We start from the raw sequence: 19,264 nt of genomic DNA, 5'->3' as shown, positions 1-19,264 counted from the left end.
AATCCTGGACTTACCGGAAGATGTATCAGCCTTTGTAAACTTTTGTATCTTTTCCACCTGCGCTTTTCCAGGAGAACTCTGCAAAACAACCACTTTGGGAGTAAGAGATTTGGACGTTGCCAAAGACAGAGTATAATTCTTTTTTACCAAAGGAAGTTCACTAAAATTGTCTTTTCGAAGTTTACTGGGAATTTTTTCCTCGACAATTTCAACGAGCGAGTCAGCCACTGATTTGGCGGGTATTGATGGTCGCACCACAGCTTCATCAATCTCTTCGACTTTCTCATCTGCAGTAGCTCGCAACTGGATATGTTTTTCCCTCAAAGCTGCCTTTGGTAAGCGAGCGACTAAAACCCTTCGTCCATTAAATTTACCTGAGGAAATATTTTCTGTTGAGATTGAAATAAGGAATGTCAGTGTTAGCACACGAAAAAAAACTAAATCTCAACTTTATTGATTGCCTGGATTTGCATGTCACAGATATTCAAAAACCTTTTGTATCTGCATGTCAAATGTTTTAACAAATGCGAAAAGTTATGAGAATTAATCGACATTCCAGTCGAAGTTAACGCTTGACTGAAGTATGGCACGAGGTTACATCAGTTAATTTTATTGCCCTGTCAGTCATTTGTCGTCCAGCTGAATATGGGAGAAAACAGGTTGTTAGGCTAACAACTTGGTGAAAGAATGTCAGTTGTGTCTCTGATATCGAGACAAAAGCTGAAAAGGATCTCATGTGTATTACAGTACGTATGAATAGCGAGATGTCAGTTAACATAGCATATTACATAGTAAAAGTCAGTTTTGCGTGACGAGTTGTGGCGAAACTTTTGTAAAACGCCTGCTTGAATCTGCACTCTCACAAACTGACTTTCAAAACCGGAACTAATTGAACCCATCTCCAATAATTATTTGTTTTGTTTCTGTTTTTTTTTTTTTTACTTGATCTTAGATGAACGAGCCATAACAAACCACCCTGTGGTACATTTGTTACTTTACTTGTAAGTCAGTTCAGACGTATCAAATGCACGACTTTTGCTATGTACCCCATGATACAGAAATTACCTTCACGTTTGCCATCGGCTTCTGAAATGCGCTCCTTTCCACAAAAAGTCATTCTTGCGTGCAGCAGTGTCATTAAATACAACCATACACTCGCCTCTATCTTTCCTCTCATCTTTGTGGTTCATCTTCTTCGTGTCTGTGTAGTAGAACTGGATATTTTTCATACTACGCTTGGGCGACTTCCAAATCCTTAAGATTCTATGGATGTCAGGGCAAGTGACAAAAACCAGTCGCCTCAATGAGCCCACATGAACGAAACCAACCCCACACATCTTGGACAATGGTATGGAGATGTTTTAGTCAATGAGGCACAGCCATGCGTTACATTGCTTTGAGTCACCTGCTTGGCAAGTCCTTAAAATCCACTTATGAAAATTCACAAAAATGCCTTACTTAATTTAACGATATTGTTTTGTGCAACTCGCTAAGGTCAGTTCTTTACTTAGCGTTAGATTTCAACTTCAGTGTTACACCTCTGGCAATCTGTCCATAATCTTACAATAAGCACATATTACAGGGCGTGGGCCGAATACTTCTGATATGACGTAAACCACGTGATTTGTAAATGAATAGGGACTCTAAGTAAATAATCTCAAGCATCCATAAAGCGTTGTAGCACTGGATAAGAGAAAATTTGGTTATTTAGTTTTAAAGCTTTGAGGAGCTTTTTCCTGCAAGTTCAGGTATGCCTTAGACTTTATTAGATCGTCACAAGACTTTAGCACAAAATGCGCTTATGTACAGGGGCGATAAAAAGAGTAAAGTTAAGCTATTTACCCCCCCCCCCCCGGGGCTTAGCAATAATCACCTTTCGAACGACCGGGTTCTAAAGTTAACTCCAACCAAAGAAGTGAATCAGAAACAAACTCATTTCAAAGGTGATCAATAACTTAACTCTTTATTAACAAATATTTCTTTTCAATAAGATTTACTAAGATACAATGTAGAGGTCTTCTAAGTCTACTAACACTTTGTTTTGATCTGCAAACTGCAAGTCATTCATCAATTCAATTTGCGAAGAATACGAAGTAAACACTAAAATGGAGAGATTGATTTTGCTTTCAGCATAATCATCAGTCTAAAACACCTTGACTGCCTGTAAAACTTGACAATCTTGTGCAGTTTTTAACCAGAGCTTCGCTGGTGAAAATGTTTTAAGAGAGACGAGGAAAGACTTTTCATGGTTGACAATATTGATAATATAAAAGACTAAAATAATACACTTAAATCATCAAATGAAAACGGCTCCTTTTTTTTTTCCCGTTTAATTCTTATATCTGTTGAATCTTTTTCCCAACTAGCCCCTCATTCGCAGTAATTTTTTTGTGGGTTAGTTCCCAGATCATGTTATGAGCGATTCCTTCCATGTTGATAATTTGTCGACATCGTCCAGTTGACTCAAAAAGAGGATCGGTTGTGGGTCAATAACTGGTGAATTTCAACTGAAGGGTTAAAAAGACTGCGCATCGTAACATCACCGACACTGGCACTTTGTATACGTCGTGCAAACCAAAATCGCAATTTACAAATCGCCACTCAAATTATTAAAACTAAGTACAAATCTGATCTAATTATCATGCATTGCCTAGCCAGCGTTTATGGTGAGATTTACTACGATTTGATTGTCTATCCTTAAACCTGTTTTTCTTGTGCTTCTCAAAATCCTTTCGCGTTGGACGCTTAAATCTCGACGGAAGTTTACTTCTGACATCAGTCTCACTTTCCTCTGCTGTTTCTTGTTCACTAGCTTCAACTTTATCATCATCGTTATCATCTTTATCGCCGACGCTAAGCTTAGAGTTTATCAGTTTACTGATACGGATTCCATCGTCATCGTCATTTTCTTTTTTTCTGACCCTCATCTTTGAACCTATCAATTTAGTCAAGCTTATCCCATCTTCATCATCCTCGTCATCATCATTATTATCTTTTCTGACGCCGATACCAAGTTTCGAACTCATCAGCTTGCTGATCCGGGACCCATCATCATCGTCATTGTTTTCGTCATCGTTCACCTGCTCCTCTTCTTCGTCTTCTTCCTTCGCAATATGGTGTCGAGCTAAAGATGAAAAAAAAAAATACTATTTTGTTTTGTTGGTTGAAGTTTTTTTTTTTTATTATGGTGTTTTTCGGCGGCTTTCAACTTAAATCCTCACCTCCCTTTTTGCCGACGAAACCAAAATATATCGCAACATCAATACCATCGATGACTGCTTGTCTATGCAGAAAACCTTGACCAACATGAACACGTGGACTCGGCACAACAATATCCGGTTTGATGCTTCTAAATGCAAGGCGCTAACCATCACTCGAAAAAAGAGCCCGCTAGACTTCATCTACAAGCTTGATAATTTAGAGCTCGAGCGTGTGACCACGGAAAGAGATGTTGGAGTTAACATCACCAACTCTCTCACCTGGAACACACTCATCCATGCCATTACTCCTAAGGCCAACAAATTACTTGGACTTCTAAAACGCACGTACCTATTATTAAATGACGTCTCTGCAAGACGCTCACTTTATATTGCACTTGTGAAGTCTCAGCTATCCTACGCGACCCAAGTCTGGTCCCCGCACCAGATTGTATCAAAAACTAAAATTGAAAGGGTTCAAAGGAGGGCCACAAGGTGGATCCTCAAACAACGTGTAGGCGTGATGTCATACAGAGACAGACTTTTAACTTTGAAACTTCTTCCTCTAACATTTGACCGCGAACTCAAAGATCTTGTTTTTTTTTTTACAAATGTCGGAATGGTTTTACTGATTTTAATATTTATGATTTTGTCTTTCCTGTTTCTCACGGCCGAACCAGACTAAGTAATTGTTTTAACCTTAAAACTCCTGTATGTACAACTAGCACTTTTCAGGCCTTTTACTCTAATCGTATTGTTAGGCTCTGGAACTATATCTGTAATTTTCACCCCCTACCAGTTTTTCAACTACTGCTTCCTTCCGTAATTTTGTTACCGAGCACATGTTTCAACTCTTGCACAACTACTTTGACATATTCTATCCTTGTACCTGGTCAATTGCACGTTCCTGCCCCTGCCATCCCTAGTTTTTAACCGTTCTTTGATTGATCGTGTTTTAGATCATTATTTGTACCATGGGCGGTGCCTCGCATGGGTCCTCGTGTCACGTTCGCACCAGCCCTTTTGACCTTTCCTCCTTATCACTTTAAATCACTTTGTACATATATCCCATTTCTTTTAGGTCGTCTAATTTGCTGTATGTAATATGTGTAATGGTCAATAAAGTTGTTAAAAAAAAAAAAAAATTGGCCAGAAAAAGTTGTTCATGGTCACAAACAAAATAATCTCCACTGTCTCATCCTAAAACTGGTTGAAGTCTTGATATATAGTTAAAAAATCTTATAAGAGCACAACCTTGCCTTGTTTTGAAAGGTAAATTACTATCACTGCGACCACATATATATTAACTGCGCTTAATGTCTTCTTAACTCCTACATGAAGATACTCTCTAAAAAACACCACCCATATTACAAAACAGTGGCGGAAAATAGTTAAAAATTTTGTAAGACGCAGCTACGATTAGAAGGTATGTTCCGCCAAAACAGTAGGTTTCACTTTTCCTGCTAATGTTATTAGACTCCTTAGCCAAACTTCCTTGAGTCCTTTAGAAAGGAATTTACTACAGGTGTATTTACTGACCTTTGCAACCCTCTTTCCGTTGATTGTACGAGTTGACGAACATTGCTTTACACGTGTGCTCCACCAAACAGCGTGCCGTGGGATCCGCCTTACAAACAGCTCCACTACAGGGGTCATATCCACAAATGTACCTGGCTGGAACCTTGAAAACCCCTGTTGGTAAACACCCGTACATTATGGAAGTATCGGCGTTACTTTACCGATCAAGTTGGACTTATTTGACTCTAGGACCCACCGTTTTCCCAATTCTTTTAAGTTGAGATTGAGCTATCACTCGGTGAAACTCGTCACAGAAACCAAATTAAATTTGACAGCTAAAGAATAACATCAAAAAAGTAATTTTAAATTTTCCAACCTTTTGCCGTGTGAGCCCGCCAAGCTCAGTCGGTAGAGCATGAGACTCTTAATCTCAGGGTCGTGGAATCGAGCCCCGCGTTGGGCGCTTTTTTCTTTATTTTGTTACGAATGTTTTTAATTCTTTTATATTTACGAATTGAAAAAGTTTGAATATGCTTCACTTTCAACGGCTGTGGTAAATCAGAGACCATCGTTTCCAAAATTAGACTATGCAATCATGATTATTGCATTTGGGAATTGCGACTTCCGTAATGGAAACAATTATCTTGTACTAAAGAGCAGACACTTGCTTGAAATACCACCCTACCTTTGCATTTGATGGTCTTTCCAAAGGCGTCAAGGAAAACTGGATGGCATCTTGTGTTCACAACGCACTTAGCAGCCGCACCTTGAAGACACGTTGTGTATTTGCACGGATTGAAACGACACACGGCCTGGGGGTCTACGTTTAAGTACAAGTTATCCCCTGTGAAAGACACAGCAAATGCATTTACCTGACTTCTACATCATTGTCATCAATATCTCAGTATAGACTGTGAATGCGTATCTTCAACTACAAATTTCAACTTGGATTGTGGTTTATCCTTTAAAACACAAAGGGTGAATGGTATGTTATTTCTCATTACAACATCATCTCCGAATCACGCATTCGGGTCACAAAAATAAAGGAAATGATCACCAACTAAAAAAGCTCTTAGCTTGATTACTAAACAAATTCTCCCCGCCAGCACCTCAGAAAATGTATAGAGAAAAGTATGGAGAATATGCATACTGATGTTAGGGAGTAAAGATTAAATTACAGTTCTAAGTGTCGTGTTATTGATCTAAACACTCATCACAATATAGCAAACTCACGCAGAAAGGATCTTTTTTTTCACAGAGTAAGATCACAAAGCTGACGTGGACTCAAACAAAGAAATAAACAAAATTTTACCGGTACATTGCGAAACTTTCCTCTCCTCAGAGTCAAAGAACACCGGCCGACATTTGAAGTCACTGACGCATGTAGCATAAGGTAACAATATACATTTCGCCACCCTACACGGATTGTAACCACACACTGTCTGGGGGTCTATATCCACGATGGAATCTTGATCTGAAAGGCGATGCACAAAATATCGTTATATACTTGTATACTTCGTTTGTCTCCGAACTCCATAACTTTCAACTTTGGCGAGGATCAACAAATACCAGTTTAGTATCACCACTTTTGGGTATACTAACATAATAACGATCGCCCGGCTAGCTCAGTCGGTAGAGCATGAGACTCTTAATCTCAGGGTCGTGGGTTCGAGCCCCACGTTGGGCGCGTATTCTTCATATTTTTTTTTTTGACAAATGGAAAAAGGATATCAAATAGGGCGCTACGAATTGCGCTGATCAGTATCCAATGATTAAAACCTGTATACTAGAGAATTTTTTTCGTTTCCACCCAAAAATAATCGATTATTGCAGGTTCTTCCACATTTGCATTGGAATCATTTTAGTAAAAAAGTTATCTTAGTTGTTATGTATGATTGAAAGGAGTGTAAAAAGAGTTATAATACGAACCTTGGCATTTTTTACCATAGCAAGGCTTAACTTGTTTTTTTGCCCCTTTACATTTTTGTCCCCCATTGGCCGGTTTCGGGTTGTTACAATACCGCCGTCGTCTCTTCATTCCCTGACCGCATTTCTGTGAGCAAGAGGTCCAATCCGACCATTCCGAATAACCACCGTCAACTAAGTTGCACCAGGAGGGAAAACATAGAAGAGATTAAATCAAATGATCCTATTCTTTTCGTGTTTACCCTCCTATTGAAAAGGAGAAGAGCTTACGGTCTAGGAAAAGGGCGTTACGAAAGCCTGCTAGTTTTAATTGGCGCTTAGGCGTCTCTTAATTTAACCTGGGATTCATCCGTTGTTAATAAATTGATAAGCTTCCACAGGAACCCATTACCCGCAGCTGCCATCTCAGTTGTACCCTTGAGTCAACCCTGTCCCGTATCTTTTCATTTTTAGAACTGAGATATCTGCGGGGGTTCTTTAATCTTTCTGCGCTTTCCGCCATTATTGATATAATTTCGTGCGGCCTGCAAGTGACACAATAGAGACGTAACACAATAGAGACGACAGCTCTCTTATGATTGGCTATTATAAAAACACCCGCGAAAACCACCGTGGGAGGTGCTTCTAAAAATAGAAAGATACGGGACAGGGTTGACTCAGAGGGTCAGTATGGAAGAGGGAAGCTCCGGGTAATAGGCTCCTGGCTTCCATCATACCTGCACACTGCTTGAGTTTACAAAGCTTAAGTTGAAAACGCGGTCCTTCGCAGTTTCTCCCGCCATTTGCAGGCGCTGGATTGGTGCAATATCGCTCACGTGACCTCAGTGCAGTTCTTCCACAAGCGTGAGGACATGACGACCACGTGGTCCATAGAGTGAAGTCGCCATCCACTAAAATGACAAAGAGCCGAGAAAACAAGAGAAACCGTTCTTAGTGTTTTAAGTCTTTATGTCAGTATGCATATTCTCCATTATTGTCCATACATCCTAAGGTGCTGACAAGGAAAATTTGTTTCACAATCGAGAGCTTTCATAGGTGCTGATCATTTCCTTTATTCTTGTGAACTAAATGTATGATTTTGGGTTGAAATTGTACGGAGAAGTAACCTGCTGGTCACTCTTGGAGGTTGATGGGCAAAATCTTTTCCCTCAAAGACTCCCAAACTCGTGAATCAGTGTAACGTTGAAATAACAGTAGCAAACGAATTGAATTTACTCACCTGGATCTGCGGTTTCACCTTCCTTGCTTTTGAGAAATTCACTTATATTAGCCAACGTATCCGAGGCAGACTGGTTTTGATCACTCGGAACCATGGAGTTGTCTATGGTAGGCTTGATCTTGCCTGCATCGCCTTCATTTATGGCACCACCAACCTGCGGGTCCTGACTTCCCGGGTCCTGAAGGCGGCTCAGTTCGTTTATTTCTTCACTGTCGCTCTCACCTTCATCTAGAAAATTCGGCATTGTCGAAGGGCATTAGGTACAGATTGCCACTTTCCTCTTGTTACTGATCAAGGGACAGGTGAACGATTGGAAAGGCGGATTGATTATTTTGTTAGCGACACTTTTTGCAATTCCCAAAGTTCATTTAGCCATTAATTAAGAGGTAAAACAGGGACAGGGAAACACATGACCAATGAATGTAAAGCTGAAATAAGACAGCGTGGCTTAATACGTTTTCAGTAAACCCCCCCCCCCCCCCTCAAGGAACTCAATACCCAATGCAATGTTTTCTAATTCAGTTAAGACACATACCCTTGCCTTGCCTCTTAACTATACTTTTTTCCTCAGGAAGGAGAGACTCTATAATAGCGTCCAAGTCTGATGCTTTTCCTGTAATTAAAAGACCCCCGTTTATTTCACAACCGCCCACTATTGTGTTAATTTCGGCAAACCCTGCAATGTCCATTAACGCTTCTTGCTTAACACTTAGTACCACCACCTTTGTGGATAACAATCGCCCGGCTAGCTCAGTCGGTAGAGCATGAGACTCTTAATCTCAGGGTCGTGGGTTCGAGCCCCACGTTGGGCGCGTGTTCCTTTTTTTTTTATAAGAAATGAGGATATTATTTAGGCGCTACGAACTACGCTGGTCAATAGCCAATGATTAGAACCTGTACACTAGAGATTTTTTAAATTTCAACCTAGATAAAAAGTGACCAGAATTAATTTGTCGTTGTAACATCGGATCAATGTCAGTATCTGAGCAACTGTGTACTTACCCCTCCCCTAACATGAACCTTCAGTTGTTATCAGCTGACTGTTGTTGGTTTCTGGGAGGAGTAGGTGTGCAGTTGCTCAGAAACTGAAACTGATCTACTATATCAATACATTTTAAACAGAAAGGCATAAGTATTAAAAAAATTTCTTATATCCGACTATATCTTTAAATTTAACACCAAACTCTATCTTAAGGCATGAGAGTTGTAAGGCAAACAGTGTGAAGAATTGAAAGGGTTATCAGACTAAACAGAGTCGTGGTAAGAGGTATGAATAAAGAGGGTAAGTTTCTAAATAAACTGTGGTGCTACGTCGGTGGAAGTAACGAGGTAATTTTGATTTTATCAACTGAGTTGATGATATAAACTGGCCACCTTTAAAAGTTTCAAAGCTGACGTTTCGAGCCAGCGTTAGCCCTTCGACTGAGCGAAACTTGTGGTAAGAGGTTTCTCGATCAACTGAGGATGGCTTTCCAATCTTGCGCACGCCCTGCACGCCTTGCTCGCCCTGCACGCCCTGCACCTACAATCACATGCCAACTCATTCACTAACTTCCTTGTTGTGCTGAAGCGCTTAACTCTACATATTTCTCTACTGAAGTAATTGCTGCTGCCTGTTTTGGCTATAAAGTTTTGGCCATAAATCTTTTTCTTCGCCTCATTCTATGTTCGTCTCCACCCCTTCTCGCGTAAACTGTTTTTAATAGCTTTAATAATTCCTTGAGGACACCGGGATAATGTTTCATGATGGAAATTCACTTAGACTGATGGTATTATATTACATCTGTATTAATTCGGTAGACATTCAGTGCCGCTTACCTTTGACCGGTAATGGTTTGTGTAACTCCGTTGAAGCTATGTTTAAAAGGGCAATTAAGAATAGTACAACCACCAAATTATCAGGAATAAACAAAAACTTCCCCGCTTTCTTCCTGTGCATTTTCAGCTCCTAAGCTACCAAAAAGAGGCATTCCCCATCTATCAAGAGAAAAATAATTCAAAGTGAATTCCGCCTTAAGGCAGGGGTATCTACAAAATGAAACTTATCTAAATCTGGGATAAACTAATTCACTATATTTAAACAACACGAACAGGTGAAATGACAGCATGGCGGTTTTAACAACTAAGCAGAATTTGTCATCCTTTCACGGAAGCCAAGTTAAAATCTCGATGTTTGCAATGGGAGATCAATTTAAATTTAGGTTTCATCTGGTTAATAAAATACCGCAGCAGTTAATCTTTCCTAGCTTTCTAAATTTAACCTGGAGAGTGTACAGTCGATTGTTTTGAAGTACACATTACCTTTTTATGGTGGCAAAACAGGTGTTGAATCGCACATCCTTTCCTCCAATTAGCGACTCGTTAAAACAAAATATTAGAAACAGAAGTAATATTTTCAAACGGGAAAGGTCGGCAGAAACTTAGCGAAAGCTTTACCGCTCTGTAACGATGTGGAATTTCTTTGAACTGACATCACAATTCACTGACCCGAATAGGTTTGGTGAATAATGCAATGTCAAATTCAGGATTTGGTAAGCTTCAGTAGGCGCAGTACGCCCGAAATGAAAAGTAATTCGCCAGTTACTGATGTACTATCGTAGGGATTGACTGACTGTCTTCTAAGGTAATCTTTACTATGAAACGATCATATCAAGTAAAAATGTTTTATTTCGGAAGAGTTGAAAATGGAAATCACACCATCCCAGTGTCGAGGCAAAAAATGTTCACTGGTGCATGTAAAATAAATCCTGTCTGGACTGGTGATATCGACCGGTACCATGTTATTACTGATAATTTTCCGCTCCAACACTTCTAAGTACATGTTTTTATTCAAGTTGATTACATTTACGCTTAAGACAATTTCAGGGAGTCGTCAGGAGAAAGTCACATCGCGTCATTAATGTAGTTCGACAAGACAGTCTTGTTAAAGCGTCAACTTAATTTTTATCGAAGGTCTCTCGTAATTAGGCGACATTTACATCAAATCTTAAACGTAAGAAAATACTAAATTGTTGTCTCTTTGAACACGAGGAGGATTAAAAGTGACAAATTACTGGAATAACAAATGCAAGGCATGAGTTGTGGCTGTGTGAGACCACTAACTGCCAACAGTTTGTGTTGGTAACATGGTACATAATGTTGTTTAGCTTTCTCCATTTACACAATGAACTACGCCAATGCTGTATCTTCATCTTTCACCACTTGCCCGTGAGGAGCCTGGATTCTCGGCCTTCGACAGCAGTAAATCTTGTAATCCTCTTTCCATGCCTCCGCTTGTTCCACGGTCTGTGGCATTTCACTTGTTACAGTTTCTGGTAACCAGAATGCCATTAAACCAGCAGCCACAGACAAGGCTCCAAATATCAACAAGGGGAAAGTTTTTCTCAGATTGGGAAGGTCAGCCTTAAAATCAAAGAGGAAAAACTTGATTTATAGACATTTTAGTTACACTTCACAGTTATCCACCATCGGTGTGATGAATATTTGTTTAATTTTATACTATACCACACAAGTTTATTTTTGGCAATATACCTAAAAATGGACGGAGATTTTAACAACACTCGGCGCGCCGTTTGGTCTCTTTGACTGTTGGGAGGTGAATATTAACCGCTCTTAGCTAACCAATCAGCGCGCGCCTAAAGCACTATTCACTGTATGTTATATACTAAAGATAGATTTTCAACAATTGACATGCACGCACTAAAATTGGTGAAAGCTACCTCTGCAAAGAACGAATTCCTTGAAGTTTAACAATAAAATAAGAAACATTACCAGCAAAACGATATATGGAGCAATTATTCCACCAATCCTGGCAATCATCGAACACAGTCCAACGCCATTGTTTCTGTACAAGAAAAGCAATAAATAACATTATCATACCTGGGAAATTTCTGAAAATTATTTATCCTTTTCAGACATCAGAGTTTCAATTGAAGGTAACGGTTTGTGCACTAGTGTATATTACAAACCTACAGACTCGCATAATTACTTGTTATATTCGTCTTCGCATCCATCTCACGGTTAACAATTCCATTCCTTTTTCTCAGTTTCTAAGACTTCGTCGTTTATGTAGTGATGACTCTGATTTCCACCACAAATCAGAGTCAATGTGCCATTTTTTCGATAAACGTGGTTACCCTGTTTCTGTCGTTCAAGCGGGTTACCACCGCGCCCAACTTATTGATCGACATTCAGCACTACAAACGTCGCATAAGGAAGATTCCGACCGCATTCCATTCACTCTCACGTTTCACCCTCACAACCACTCAGTTAAATCCATCATTCTTAAAAACTTTAAATTACTTCAAAACGATCCAGAGACAAGCACTATCTTTTCGCAGCCTCCGCTCATTTCATTCAAACGCGACAAAAACATAGGCAATTTTTTGGTCAGAAGTTCTTTTCAAACTAATGACCAATCAGGCACTTTTTAATGCACTCGTGCACGATGCAAAACGTGTCCTTTCATTCACAACACTGATAAAATATTGGGACCTAAACGATCCATTGAGATCATCGATCACTTCACGTGCACCTCCGCCGATGTAATCTATTGCATAACTTGCACTCATTGCAAAAAGATATACATCGGCGAAACAGGCAGAAGACTAGGTGACCGATTCCGAGAACACCTTCGTGACGTGGAAAGGAATGACAAGGACACATCGAAACCAGTCGCTAGACATTTTAATTTACCTAATCATTCTAAGCAACATATGGCAATCTGGGGTCTTTCCTTACACTTAAGTGGCACGGAAAGCCGTAAAAATCTTGAACAAAAGCTCATCTTTCAAACCGGCAGTCTAAATCCCACAGGAATCAACGAACGCTTTTCATTCAACTAATTTATTCTTAACTTGTTTTTCCTGTTGCCATGTTCCCACCAATAACGTAGCTCCATCTTCTGCCTTTAAAAGCACACACAACCCACAATTCTTCTATTCGCTCCGACGAAGGGCTAACGCTCGAAACGTCAGCTTTTGTAATCGTTACGGTGGCCAATTTACCATTTCAACTTTGTTGATATATCCAAATTATTTCGTTACTCCCACCGACGCAGCCCCAAACAGTTTCTTTCGAAACTATCAGCCTTTATTCATTTATATTTATCATCGTCACCATCATCATCTTTGTCTCTGTGGATATCATTATTGTGATTGTTTTCATTATTATAATCATCATCGTTAGAATTATCATCATTGTTATCATTAATATGCCAGTTATGCCAAATTGAAATTATCTGAAAAAGCATACCACACAAATGACCTTACCAATGTGTTCATACCTTGTACACTGTTTCTATCTCATTTCACATATTGTTGCCTCTGCTTAACTCTGTCACCTTACACATGGTCTCGCATTCAACCTGCGCTCGACAATGGAACTATTGTCAAATCAAATGTCATACCTTATCACTGTCGGATACAGCTCCGCTGTGTATAGATACACAGAATTGAACGTGGAAACGACGAAAAATTTTGCGAACATCACAAGGACGATGACGGCAACTTGGTATTCTGGCAAATAAGAATAATACGACATCCTCACTACTTTGAAGTTAAATGTTTACAGTGATCCTTCACAGAGAAACTGGAAATAAGATGACTACATGCAACACGTTAACATACACTCGCAAACAACTGCCACAGCCCTCACACTGCATGTAATACCTTCAGTATTTACATCACATGGCCGGAGCCCACAGTAACACTATTTTAGCATATCGCCCCAAATAGTATCATGATTACCTGGTGTAAAATTTGATAAGAGATAACATGGACGCAAAGTGCTTTCCTCAAATTAATCTGATCCTTTATCCTGAAGTGCCGACAGTAGGCTTGAAAATTGCATTTCAGTCGTTTGTTATTTCAGAATGGTAAGACAAACATCTACAAAATCAGACTATTCTAAAGAAAACAGGGGACTAAGATGGACTACCTCCACCCCCCTTCCAACATTTCTACCGATTTCCGGAGTCGTTTGAGAGCACAAACCATCAGGCCAGCGCATCTCCAAATCGATTTTCCGTGTGAGTAATCGCTTGCGTGATGTACGCCAAAAGCAATTACTGTTGTCGTAACAACCTGTGGATCCCTGCTCGAGAAATTTAAGTATCATAACGAACCTTTACCGCTTGGTAATGCCAGAGCCAACAGGCAGGTCACCCCAGCAAGCGTCATGTACGAAGAGTACGTCAAACGTCGACCAAACCTGGGTCAGAAGAAATGTATCAAAAGACAGTTCATGATCAATGATCGCTTCAGAAGGTCGCCTGATCTTAGAGTCAGGAACTGATGTTCGCGTTTATCATTTATATCAATTTACAACAATAACTATTATGACTCCGGTCAAACATTCAGAATGGGAAGAGAGAAAATTATTCGAGTAAAGAAAGTTCCCAGTTATTATTAGTAGTCGTTCTATTGTAATAACCACAGAGCTTATGAGGGAAAAACTGTATTTTCCCATATGTTCAGAAAGGGCAAAGTTGGTCCTAGGTGGTTTCGTATACCTTTGTAAGCAATAACAGCATAGTGCAGTGGATGGAAAGTCTACCACAAGGAGAAGAAAAAAGTTCAGGTACATATTTCCAGCCAGATTCCTAATGTTGTAGTTGATGCCGTAGAAAACCAGGGCGTTTACACACCTACAAGACAAAAGTCCCATTTATGAGTAAAGACATGGAAAGGAGTAACCTTTGTTGGCATTGTAAAAACGCGAGGAGCGGGGTATTCGCCCATATCCCAATCATATTAATATGGGAATATCAACTTGGAAGAAACAACGATTGTTGTTTGAAGAAATAAAGTCACATGTTGTAGTTTTTTCAACAAACATTGTCTAAAAAATATTTTAACTTTCTCAAAAGTGCCATGCGATTGCAAGCTCTTAGAAGAAAGACTGATTTTACTTTCATGTCCCTTCACTGTTTTATTCCTTTATTTTTATTCTCACCAGTTGAAGAACATAATTAAAGTTCGTTTCCGTAACTTGGGAGTTTTCACTGTGTCAAGAATTCCGTATTTCTCGTCTTCAAACTTTCTTGCATCGTTCTTTCTGACTTCTTGAATCACGTGTTTTAACTGTTTAGAATCTACAATGACGTGGTTGTACTTAGCGTATTTCATCAACACTTCGTGAGCCTCGTCAAGGTGGTTATTGGCAATCAGCCACCGGGGAGAGCGAGGTATCCACCTCAAAAACAACCAAAAGAAACATCATGTTTAAAGGACTGGAGACGCACACCTATGAATATTGTCATTTCCCTATTCGACCGAGCTGATTCCACTGAAATCCTTTTTGTAATCAGGCTTCCCTGATTTCTCTTAATACTGAAGCAGACTGACGAGAAAAGAGCTCGTGCCCTTTGTGGAAAGGTTAAGAAACAAGGTCAAGTTCGAAGACTGCACGTGTGGCCTTCCTCTCTCATTGGACTGGATCATAAAAAAATGATCGACCTTGTTCGGAAAACCACTTAACTTAGGGACCACTCATCGTTTATCGCCTGGATATGGGGGGGGGGGGGAGAGATTTACCCAGGCTGACCCCCGCATAAGGCTCTGTAATTTTCTTATGACACCCTCCCTTGTTGAAAGTCAATTGGCAGTCAATATTCTATAGTCCCCCCTTTATACTCTGTTGGTGACGACTGACACCCCCTCCGTTATCCTTGAAAACCATGTGACTTCCCTCCCCCCCAAAAAAAAACAAAACAAAACAAAAAAAAAAACAAATCCTCCACCCCCGGACAATGAGTAAGGTCATCACATTCTATACTGAACTCATGCTTGGGAGCAGGTTGTTAAAAAAAGAGACACAAGGTCAAGTTTGAGGACCGCACACGCGTCTTCCTTTCTTGTTGGATTGGATTAAGTTTCGTTAGCTAGCTATCAAAAAAATCAATCATCGACCTTGAAAACCACTTACCACCAAGCAACGAGGGGGAGGAAACTTGGTAACGACACTGCTAGCATGACGTATCGCCAGTTTGGTATCAAATAAGCAAGTAAGGCGAGAAAACATCCACCAACACTGAGAAAGAGAAAGTTGACCATGCCTATGTAGGAGCGATGAGCGGTGACGACCATTTCGACACAGTACACGAACCGCACCAATAAACAACCAACGGTCCCAGTCCCGGCAAAGAAGCGAAATAGAGAGAACAACGACAGACAGTCGGCGACTGCTGACGCCACAGCGAAGGTAGCCTACGGATAATGGAACAAAGGAAAATAAAAGTTAGTTGCAATCGACATAGATATTTTCGTACCATCAAACGACTACTTGCTACTTACCAGGACTCCAACGCTCAAAAAGAATGAGAACTTCCTTCCAAAGTTATCCGAGATGCTACCAAATGTGATTGCACCAACGAACAGACCAGCCATAAAGACAGCTTGAGTCATCGCCTTCAGGTGTCGGCGGTCACAGATTAAATTCCACTGAAATAAAACAACCAAGGGTTTTATGCGAAAAAAAAAAAAAGAAAACTGACACCTTATATTTTCTTACCACAAGTTTCTGAAGTGCATTACAAATATTTTGGGTTTACTACCTTCCAGTGCCAATGGCACTTTGCCTGCATCTAATTAGTCTGTTCCAAAGACTGCAAGCATACAAAAAGTTCTGCAGCAAGAGATTTTGGGTTCAATATGAACAGTCGACTGGCATATGCTAATACTTTTCGCTCTCTTGAAAAACTTAGGAAACGTTTAATTATGTAAATTACCTCGCATATGACGAAATAAAACAAGCTCAGAATGACGGAGCGATAAGATCACGATGTTTTCAACCATTAACATGGGTTAGTCTAGGGCAATCCATCGACACTGCTTTAGAAAGCCACGAAATCGTTACTATTACCAAGTTTGGGATCGACTTGTTCATAACTGACGGAAAATGGGGTTCTGTCCTGGTGTACCGGTTCACAAGGGAATTACCATTGTTCTTTCTTTGTTTCGGAGTTATTGTTAGCTATTGTGTATTGTTTGGTCTTTTGTATTGGCTCTTGTGAACCGGTACACGAGGACAGAACCGAAAATGGCTGCGATATGTACCGAAATTTCGTGAATAGTGTCGATATAATGAGGTTTGAGTTTGTGTCCCCAACAACAAATATTGGTGAAGTTTTGCGACTTTGCAGAGTCATATATTCGTTAGGTTTCAATACATCATTCTCAAACTCGGTAATTTCTTACTTGAGAGACAGCGCTGGTAAAAGGACCGCAGAATTCGTATTCATGGCAACTTGAGCAGCAACCAGAAGCACATGTGTCATTTACCGCCATTGAAACGCAGATGAAGGGTGGCGAAGCACCGTAAAACACCTGAACTAAGAGCTGAGCGCCAGTTGGAATAGAAACCAGGCACATGAAAGCATAAAGGACCATTTGGTAACGACCGAAACCACCAGTTATTTTGAGAAGGTCGTCGAACTCGTGGGTTTTGTTTTCCTTTGTAGATCGGTGCTCTGTTGAATCCTCGGGATTGTCTACTTCATCCATTTCCATCTTCTTCAACGAAATGGTATCTGCACCTTGGGATCTAAAGGAATGTATTCAAATCATGGGCTTGTAACGTGACTTGCTAAATGTAAACAGCACCCAGGTCACGCAACAAGCTGTCGGTCAAAACAACGGCTTTACTGGTCTCCTTCTCTGTGTCACACAACGCAAGAAAGAGAAAGCTCATTGAAGGAGACTACGGCTGCTCCGGAGAAAGATTGTGGTCTCACGTCCAATTATAATGGGTTTATTTCGACATCCTTTCTCAACAACACTTTTGACGGTCCAATACATTCAACAAATGGTAAACACCACAGCGTCAGAAGCCCAATACTTGGAGCGTTAACGTTCAACTGGTCTTTGTTTATGTCACGGTGTTTTCACAGACAAGTCTATTTAAGTTTGAATTTACCGCGAAATGGGATTCCCCACGGAAGCCCTTCGACCAATCACGATTAGCGCGTAGCTGACTTGTAGCTTGACTCGTGACTATGCTCGGGCAGCCTATTTCCCGAGAAAAGATAGTCTAAAAAATAAACCGTTCTGGGAAAATGCCGGGACAAAGGGTCAGTATGGGAGTTGAACGCTCCAAGTTCTGGGCTCCTGACAGCGTACACTCTTGAGTTATGGATGCACGCGGGAGGTTGCTAAGTACGAAAGAAGCGTAAGAGTCGCTCGAGGCAATAGCTGTGAGCGACTCCAGCTTCTTGGGTGCAAAGCAAACCTATTAAGTGCATTCATAACTCAATAGCGTATGCTGTGCTGTTTACCATTTGTTTTATACATACTTGGAAACATTTGTTCACGTCAGCAGCGTACACCCATGGGCAAATAGTAGACAACTAAATTGACCAATCAGAGCGCACACTTTACGTGATTTATGTTATGGAGGCGCTTGTCCACCTCTAGCTGGACCGCACAAAATCCACTGATAAATACAACGTACCGCACCAAACTTCTTTGGGAACGCCTCCTTCTTTATTATTGTATTATACCGTGAAACTAAAAATTGATTTAAGAAATTAGGGACGCGCAAATAGATTAAGAAATGCTTCGGGTAAATCAAACTTACATTATTGCCGGATCTGGCAAGAGTTGATATCGATGATTGAGCCTTTCCTTCCTTTTCTTTACTAATTTCTTTCCTTACGAGCACGAGTGCTTACCAAAAACTGATCAAAGGGCCTTTTATCAAATATATTGAATTACACTTAGGAGCGTGTGACGAGCCAGGCACCTAGCGTGACTTTAAAGATTATTATCCAAATCAAACAATGAACAGAAACTCGTGCTATAGGGGCACTTACATATGTTAGAATATGCTTTAAGAGCATGTTACAAATAAAGTCACAAATATCAACACGTTTCCCTGCTTTCAGCAAGTGGAAATAATTTAAAAAAGGGACATTCATTGCACGAGAGTTGAGAAATGGCGTTAAAAACAAATGGTTTGTAGAGTTCATTTTATATAAATGTAAAAACACTGTATTGATAATTAAACTTATTTGTCAGTTGAATTTAAATAAAAATGATATACAGACATTGAACTCTTAACTTGTAGAAATAGATAAGTCTACCTAAGGAATGCTTTCACTACTCCTCAAAAAGAAAACGTTTAAAAGTAGAAATAGGTGGTGAGAGGAATGTCTTTGTTTGTGTCTTCACTAAACAGTATTTTCTTCCCCTTCTGCAATTTCTTCCTTATCCATTTCTTGCGAATGCGGAGCTGGGATCTGTAGCTTTTTGCAACAGTAGATCTTGTAGTCTTCTTCCCAGGCCTCCTTGTTCAATGGTTTGTGGCATTTGACTCGTCATGGTTTCTGGTAACCAAAATGACGTTACACCAGCGGCCACACCCAATACACCAAGAATAAGCAAAGGAAAAGTTTTCTTAAAGTTTG

General features: G+C 40.1%; 2 protein-coding genes and 2 non-coding genes across 6 annotated transcripts; 2 read left to right on the top strand and 2 right to left on the bottom strand.

The window, feature by feature from the left end:
* Positions 1-1,944: 1,944 nt before the first annotated feature.
* LOC111338334 (uncharacterized) lies at positions 1,945-10,415 on the bottom strand. 2 transcript variants are annotated; one of them, XM_022944805.2, is made up of 10 exons: positions 10,162-10,415; positions 9,679-9,837; positions 8,396-8,473; positions 7,861-8,088; positions 7,358-7,531; positions 6,645-6,815; positions 6,028-6,189; positions 5,401-5,559; positions 4,737-4,889; positions 1,945-3,124 (listed from the first exon to the last, which is right to left on the bottom strand). In XM_022944805.2, the coding sequence occupies exons 2-10, from the start codon at positions 9,797-9,799 to the stop codon at positions 2,640-2,642; spliced, it is 1,731 nt and encodes a 576-aa protein (XP_022800540.2). In that variant the 5' UTR covers positions 9,800-9,837; positions 10,162-10,415; the 3' UTR covers positions 1,945-2,639. The 2 variants fall into 2 exon arrangements, with proteins under 2 accessions (XP_022800540.2, XP_022800541.2); XM_022944806.2 differs by lacking the exon at positions 8,396-8,473 and having other exon boundaries at positions 10,162-10,413.
* Trnak-cuu (transfer RNA lysine (anticodon CUU)) lies at positions 6,330-6,402 on the top strand. Its single transcript has one exon. It is a non-coding gene; the product is annotated as a tRNA-Lys (tRNA).
* Positions 8,600-8,672, top strand: Trnak-cuu (transfer RNA lysine (anticodon CUU)). The gene has a single exon. It is a non-coding gene; the product is annotated as a tRNA-Lys (tRNA).
* Positions 10,416-10,509: 94 nt separating the features above from the next.
* LOC111338338 (organic cation transporter protein) lies at positions 10,510-17,664 on the bottom strand. 2 transcript variants are annotated; one of them, XM_022944813.2, is made up of 9 exons: positions 17,058-17,664; positions 16,155-16,301; positions 15,787-16,067; positions 14,815-15,054; positions 14,372-14,506; positions 13,991-14,070; positions 13,268-13,376; positions 11,632-11,704; positions 10,510-11,262 (listed from the first exon to the last, which is right to left on the bottom strand). In XM_022944813.2, the coding sequence occupies exons 1-9, from the start codon at positions 17,367-17,369 to the stop codon at positions 11,029-11,031; spliced, it is 1,611 nt and encodes a 536-aa protein (XP_022800548.2). In that variant the 5' UTR covers positions 17,370-17,664; the 3' UTR covers positions 10,510-11,028. The 2 variants fall into 2 exon arrangements, with proteins under 2 accessions (XP_022800548.2, XP_022800547.2); XM_022944812.2 differs by having other exon boundaries at positions 13,985-14,070; positions 17,058-17,663.
* Positions 17,665-19,264: the final 1,600 nt, after the last annotated feature.

This window comes from Stylophora pistillata, chromosome 13, assembly GCF_964205215.1.
Source record: "Stylophora pistillata chromosome 13, jaStyPist1.2, whole genome shotgun sequence".
Lineage (NCBI taxonomy): Eukaryota > Metazoa > Cnidaria > Anthozoa > Scleractinia > Pocilloporidae > Stylophora > Stylophora pistillata.
The sequence above is the reverse complement of the archived record's forward strand: the minus strand, read 5'-3'. Positions and strand labels throughout refer to the sequence as shown.